The 7,565-nt window shown below is 50.1% G+C and overlaps 1 protein-coding gene across 1 annotated transcript; it reads right to left on the bottom strand.

The window, feature by feature from the left end:
- Positions 1–1,775: 1,775 nt before the first annotated feature.
- On the bottom strand, positions 1,776–2,741 carry LOC309603964 (olfactory receptor 5AP2-like; the record flags this gene model as incomplete). The annotated part of the gene is given in 2 exon segments (XM_082338835.1): positions 1,776–2,372; positions 2,376–2,741. Coding segments are annotated over 2 exon segments (963 nt in total).
- Positions 2,742–7,565: the final 4,824 nt, after the last annotated feature.

Here is a 7,565-nt window from a genome sequence, read left to right as displayed (position 1 = left end):
CTGACAGCAAAGCCGTGCCCGGGGACAGCCCTGGCTGGGGTCCCTGTGGCAGGGTGGGTGAGTGTGCTCAGCTGTTAACCCAAAGGCTGATGGTTTGACCACACGCAGGGATGGTGTCCTCACGCTGGTACAGCTGGGGCAATTGTGTTGCCCAGTGCCATAGATTTTTCCCTGCTGAGCCCCTGCCTAGCAGAGAGGGTTTAGGGGAATCAAAACCAGAGCACAGTCACTGTGACCTTCTGGAGTGGTTGAGTGGAGTTAAGGGGATGGGCTGCTCATCGATTCTGCTTTGCACACATGGCCCCAAAGCCCATCCTCAGCAATGACTCTCCCGTTTTTGCTCAAGAAAGACCTGGAAGGACTGCTCTTTTGGAGCGGTGATAATCCCGCAGGCACTACCCCTGCAGCCAAGCATTTTCAAGCTCGCGCTCAAAGCTGACAAGACAGTAACTGTGCTTGGACAGACAGTCTCTGCCAGGTGGCATGGACACTGCTGATTCCCCACTCCAGAGTGGCAGAGGCTGGATCCCCTTCTCAGGACAGACTTCTTGCCAGGAAGCCACAGCCAGGAGGGTGCCTCACCTGGTTCTTACTGGCACTTCACTCAGCATCCGTTTTGGTGGGTATTTCTTTCTGCTCTGTGTCTACTCTTTCAACACACAGGAATGACAGAAAAACAAACATTTCATAAAAGCTTGTCATAAAGTCTTGTTATATAAAGGAAGTCCATCAAATCTGGAGGGAGCCAGGAACATTGCCGTAAGCACCAAGAAGATCCAAGAAGCTCAAGGCCTCTTCTGGAGTGCATCAAATTCTTGCAGCCATGATTTGAGCCTGGAAGTGGGAAGGGATTTGTGTCTGTGGGTGGAGGAGGAATAAGTGTGTTGTGGGAGTATGTCAGGGCTGAAGGCCCTTGCGCAAATCAGGGACGATGGAGACATTCCCATCTTGTGCGCATGCCTCAGCCTAGGAAATGGGGAAAGCCCGCTGCTGGGGGTGGATGTTCTCAGTCATGCCCCATGAGCATGACCTCACTCTCTTTTGCAAGAAAGAAGAAAACAGGAGGACTCAGGTTGCAATATTGAAGTCAGCCAGTGGGAAACAAGTAAGTAATTACATTGGGGGAGGGGAGCTGGAGGGGGGTCAGATTAGGAGAAGGAAAGAAATGGAAAGTAATGATTTCTGTGTTAAAAATTTGGGAAGCTGAGACCCAGCTCATGTACCCTTCTTCTGAAGAAGGATCTACTTTTTTTTTTTTTTTTCAGAGGGGCTGGCCCTATCAGCCTAGCTTTCACAGTTCTCCTCTGCTAGACAGCCCAGAGAACAGGAAGGATGGGATTCATCTACTCAGATTTAGACATGTCCAGTGGAAGGGCTTGATTCAACTCCCCCCTTCTCACTGACAATATGAAGATGTCCTGAGGAATCCCAGACACGCAGGAACCCCACCCCTCAGCTTGGCTGGCTAACGGAAGAGAAAACAGCATGTTTAGAGAAAGTTTTCTGCCAGTCCTGGGCAGGTGTGGCATTTCAACAGCTCCCACTTGCAGGATCACAACTGTGGTTACTTTAAAGCAAGAAGAAAGCCAGGGAAGTTTTTTACACTCTTCAACACCAGACCTGTATTTCCTTAAGACACAAATTCTCTTTTCCCGCTTCTCATTCCCTAAACAGTCCCCAGATTCTGCACTTCTAAAGATATACCTGGTACACAAAATCTGCACTTCTGAGTTGTCCACACTTGACACAACTGCAACCTGTTTATTCCTGGTGGGTCACAACTGGTAGGAGCTCTCGATGCAGGCCACAGTCTTTCTGAGGGCATTTCCAAGAGCCCCCTTCACTTGCCTGTTCCGCAGGCTGTAGAGGAGTGGATTGGCCATGGGCGTGAGGATGGTGTAGAAAAAGGATAGCACTGTATTGAGCTGCCTCAGTGAGGCTGTTCTGGGTATCATATAGACAACGATGAGGGTACCATAGAAAACAGTGACCATGATGAGGTGAGAGGAGCAGGTGGAGAAGGCCTTCTGCCTCCCTGTGGTGGCTGGGATCCTCAGGATCGCAGCTATGATGCAGATATAGGATACCAAGGTGAACACAAAGGGGAAGACCACATCCAGAAAGCAGATGATGAAAGTAACCAGTCTAAGCACCGTGGTGTCACTGCAGGCGAGCTCCAGCAATGGGGCAAAATCACAGAAGAAGTGATCAATTGCATTGGGACCACAGAAGTGTAAGTTGGAAAGTAGCCCAGTGACTACGGTAGACATTAGTAATCCTGCTAGCCAAGACCCAGCCGCCAGCTGGAGACAGAGCTTCTGCTGCATGAGGCTAGCATAGAGCAGGGGGTGGCATATGGCCAAATACCGATCCTAGGACATGGTGGCCAGCAGATGACACTCGGTACCTGCACAACAGGCAAAAAAAAAGAATTGGGTCATGCAGCCTTGAGCAGAAATGGTTCTGTCCCTGGTTAGGAAGCTGGCCAGCAGCCTGGGCACGATAGTGGAGGTATAGCAGATTTCCACACTGGAGAAATTCCCCAGGAAGATGTACATGGGAGTGTGAAGATGCCGATCTGCCACCACCAGCGCAACAATGAGGATGTTAACAAACACAGTCACCATGTAGATCATGAGAGAGAGGAGAAAGAGAGGGATCTGAAGCTTGTGGACATTACTCAGTCCCAGCAGGAGGAACTCCACTGGTGATGTCTGGTTGTCCCATTCCTCTTTCTCCATGAAGTGCTGTAGGACCTTCTTTTCCCCACTTGGCAGGACGGGAACCTGAGGAAGGGCATGCGCTTCTGTGTTTGTTGTAAAAAGGAATTGGGAAGAAGTCATTTCCAGAGACCACATGGAGGTTTTCCCTCATCTGACTGAATTCCCCCTTGGTTTAGGGGCTCCATTCCTAGTGAAAGGGCAGGAACAGGTTCTTCAAGAGACCCGAACTGCTCTTCTTAGAAGAATCTCCTCTGATTAGAGAGATGAGTTACTGCATTGAGGCACCTCTTTCTGTGGAATAAAAGAGAATGTTCATTTGCTCACATTAGATTATGACACATGAAGTTCTTCCCAGTAGTACCCAGCATAGGCATTAGCCAAGTCCTGCTTTCAAGCAACAGAAAGATGGGCCACACAGAAAAGCCCCATCATGCGAAAAAGCCTTTGAGGGAACACATTGTGCCATAGACTGTTTCTTCACTCTGGGGAAGAATGGACCCTGAACAGGATTAGTGGTCTCAACTCCCTGAAACAGTTGCTTTCTGATGAGACAATTCTGTCCCTGGACAGTCCATCTCTTTCCACTGACCAAGAGCAGCCAGGAGTTACCAGCTTGGTAGTTGAAGGCACTGCAAAGGGTCTGTTAGACAGGAGATGTACAAGCAGATGGGAACTTGGGAGAGAAGGGCAGGGAAAACTGAATTCCAGAGACGAGGTACCTGAGCTGTCTAAGCCAAATGAGGAAAAGTGATGCTGCATGAGGAGGAGGGGAAAAGGACAGGGGTGACGTGGTGCTTGAGGACATGGTTTAGTGGTGGACTTGGCAGTGCTAGGTTAACGGTTGGACTCGATGATCTTAAGGGTCTTTTCCAACCTTAATGATTCTATGATTCTATGATCATTTTCTGAACATCTTTATCTCCTCACCTTCAATTTCTGAATGCATTTGGGCTGCCTCCCTGCAGCAGCACAGCACCTGGACCTCAGTATTCCCATCTGAGTTCTCAGGGCTCCCTGCTCAGCATTGCAATGAAGACACAGGAGTGTCCTGAGGGTGAGTGGGGCTGGGGCAGTGCAGGATCATCATCAAGCACAGGTTTCCAGTACATGCCTGATACATGCCTGATTGCCTGCCCAGGGAACACCCGTGGCTGAAAGAGAGAGCACTTTGCCCACGCCTCCTCCTTGGGCTTTCATAATGCTCAGGTCAGACAAAACACTGTGCCTGATGATTCCCTGTGTCAAAACTTTATACCATTTACAGAGAGCTGGAGATGACCAAGGCAGGCACCTAGGCAGCCCAGAGAGTTCCTGGGATGGAGGAGCCCTTTTACTCAGTGATTCACCCAGCATACACTGGGATGCCTTGTTCCTGAAGGTGCTTCTATGGGGAGGGTGCCTCAGATTCACTGCTCCCAGTAAGTCACATCCCATGTGGATGGCTGAGAGACAGCTGTGAGAGAGGTGAGGGATTGAGATCGATCCCTAAGATAGAAGCAAGAAGGAGAAAGAGACAGAGAGAGATTAAGAGAGCTGAGGAAATAAGGGACATGTATTGGCACACTGGCCCCATACACTCTGCCCCAACCTCTTCATGTCCACTGAGGTGCGTGAGTGCCCATTAGCTTATGCCCCACGGCTCTGACTGTACTGACAACCACACTGCCTGTATCTCTGCCTCAGCAAATCCAGCACCTACCTGTAATCCCCAGCAGGATGTGATAACCTTTCCTTTGAGGGTAATGGAGGATGAAAGGCAAGATCTGGGTGCCTTGCTCTGCCTCTTCCCCATTCCATCCTTCCCTTTCCAATTCTGCCTGCAGACTCTGACCCGTGACTCAGTCATTGCTCTGCTCTTGCACGCTATCAGCATCTCCTTCTGTGAGTCTTCAGGAGCTCCTGAATGTCACCAGCTCTGCAGTGCCTCCTGGGTTTATAGAAGAGTCTCCTGAAGGTTCCTGCTGCAGCTCAAGGCTCTCTTTGTGTCGCCGAAAGTGAGCGCTGTGCAGCTGAAGCCCTGTGGGGATGAAAGCCCTGAGCTGCCCTCCCCTGGATCTCTGTGCTCTTAGGAAGAGTGGAAATGAGCCAGGGGAATGAGCCGTGATCTCTTCAGACTCATAGAGCAGAACTACAGTGAGATATGTGCCACAGCTTCTCCTTCCAGGCTCCCTGAATGGTCAGTGGGGAGAAAGGAGCCACTTCCTCCAAGCTGAGGAGGCTGGTAATGTGGGCCAGGATGGATCACCCTCAGGGGTGCCAGGCTCTGCCTGTTGAGGAGAGAGGAAACCCAAGCCTTTCCTAGCCGCAAAGGTGCCTATCTTGCTGGGGGCTCAAGTGAGCTCAGCTACTGATCTAGACTGCCAGTTAGGATTCCACCCTCCTGAAGGAATGCTGCACGGGGTTCTCCTTTGCTCTGGCTTTAGGTCAAGGGGAGCAAGAGGGCATGACACTTCCCACCTCTGTTGATTTGCACCTTATGACAAGTAGGCTCCCTTGTCTCTCCACTGAAAGCAAAGGGAGAGAGGGACCCTGGGATGCCATTTGTGGTAAGCAACTGCTCAGAGCATGGTCTCCAGTGAAGTCAGACTTGGTGGTCAGGGCTGTGTCCCGTGGGGTCTTGAAAACCTCAAAGGATGGACATTCCGTAGCCTGCCTGGGCAACTTGGTCCAATGTCTGTCTGTCCTCAGGGTCAGTGTTCTCCCTATTCCAGGTCAGAATCTCCCCTGTTTCAGGCTATGACCATGTCTTCTGTCTTTCTGCCATGCACCTCTGTAAACAGCCCAGCTGTGTCTTTTCAGTAATCTCCTGGTAGGTGCTGGAAGGCTGCTAGTACCTTCTCTTTAAGCTGTCTCTTCATCAAGCTAAACAAGAGCCACTTTCCTCAGCTTGTCCTCACAACTCAGGTGCTCTAGTGGTCTCTGCTGAGTTCATGAAAGCTTAGAAGTGTCTTTCTTGTACGGGGTGGTGGGGTTCCAGATGCAGAGGTTTCTACCCAGCCAGTCAGTCTCCTCTGTCATCATTATAAAGGGTTAGTCTGTCCCATGTTTCCTTCTGTCAGGACAGATTGGGACACTTCTTTTTGGCCTGTTCCTCAAACACCAGAGGAATTGGCATTGCTGTCTAGCTCCCTTGAAATGGCAGTCTGCCCGTTGAACAAATTGACTGCCTCCCTCTGGTTTTGTGTCATCCAAAAACTCGATGAGGTCAACCCCGTACACTTCTCAGGTCATTGGTAAAGCTACTAAACAGGAGAGGTCTCAGAGCAGACTCCCAAAGAGTTCTGTTTGTAGCTGGACTTTGGGTAGAGTGTGGACCATTCCCCATTACCCAATGGGACCACTAATCCAGCCAGGTTTTCATCCAGTCTTGTACACCATGCAGGCCATAAAGTCCCAAGTTGGATACAAGGACTTCTGAGGAGCAGAATGGTCAGAGAGACTCTTTCTCCAGGCCTTGAGACTGAGGTGACACTGGCTACTCAGGGGGTCAAAAGTGCTTTGTCTTCTTCCGAGTCTTCAGCAAAACAAACATCAGGAGATCCGTTTTATCTCCCTTCAGGCTTACTTCTCTGCTTAGCTACATGGACTCAGTTCAAGTCCTCTTGAAGTCTGGAGGATGTCAGAGGCCTGAGGCAATTAATTAACCTAAATGACCCTGATCAGCCTCAGCTGAGGCCTTCATCCACAGTCATGGGCCTAGGAGCTCCAGGCCTTAAGTCCCTACCCTATGCTGTAGGAGTACTGGTCTCCAGATCGGCCTCTGACTCTCCCATGCCCATGCCCATGCCAGTGTCCATGCCCATGCTCTTGTCTGGCCACAGAGCCCTTTGATCTGGACCCCAACTGCAGCCTGACTTCCTGGCTTGATCTTGGCACTGCCTTATCGCTGTGGGCCTGCTTGGTGATCACTGGACCTGAACCTCACCCTAAGCCAGACTTCCTGGCTTGACTGCAGGCCACCATCTCCTGCTTGCCTTGCTCAGATACTGCAGGGCTGGGGCCTGGCTGGAGAGGCACCTGTGCTGCCAGCCATGGTGTCTCCCTCAGCTCCCGGCTCACCTGCCTGTAGGGAGCAGCTCTGCTCTTGCTGCTCCTTGACAGAGGGGTTCTCTTCTGTCCAAGTATAGACATCTTTATTACAGTACCTGCTCCTGACCTCATCATCTAGCCTCACTTCTGAGTCAGGAGGAAGAAACACTCCAAAACAGCTGCAAAGGTGTTCAGGAAGTATAACTCGTCCCATTTAATGTGGACAGCTGAAATCACTCTAGAATCACCTGTTTTCCTCCATGGACCATCTTTCTTCCTCCAGATGAACACATGGTCCTCTTGGCCAATGGAAGAAGAGATTAGAAAGGGGATGACTTGTCAGAGGTGCTCTGCACAGATGAATCCGAAAGCAATAGTCTAAATTAAGGTCAAAATCTTAGGACGGAACTTAAACTATTTTAATATCTAAACGGACATCTAATCTCTAAATTAGGCATCTGATCTCAGGCCCTTTTCTGTGGTCAGTGGAGAGAGATCTGTTAAGTGGTGAGCATAGAGTCACCCACCCTAGGACATGGTGAATCCCAAAAGGAAAACTTTTCCCATGGGTAGCAGAAGGAACCAAGAGGAGTGGCTCAGAGAAGGTGATTTGGGAGGGGTTCATCTCAGTTCAGAATGTCCCACAGAAGCCATTTGCAATGAGTCAGTCTCATAAATCAAAAGAAAAATGTACTTTCAAGGTAAAATTTCTCTGAGCGGACAGAAACTGGTTTTGTCTTCATTTCACTGGCAACCCACAGAACATGTACTAGCCTCCTGGCTGGACAAAAGAAAGAACTGGTTTGAAGTGGA

Source organism: Platalea leucorodia (genome assembly GCF_965183815.1).
Source record: "Platalea leucorodia genome assembly, contig: HAP1_HAP1_SCAFFOLD_276, whole genome shotgun sequence".
Taxonomy (NCBI): Eukaryota; Metazoa; Chordata; class Aves; order Pelecaniformes; family Threskiornithidae; genus Platalea; species Platalea leucorodia.
This window is presented reverse-complemented; position numbering and strand designations above follow the sequence as displayed.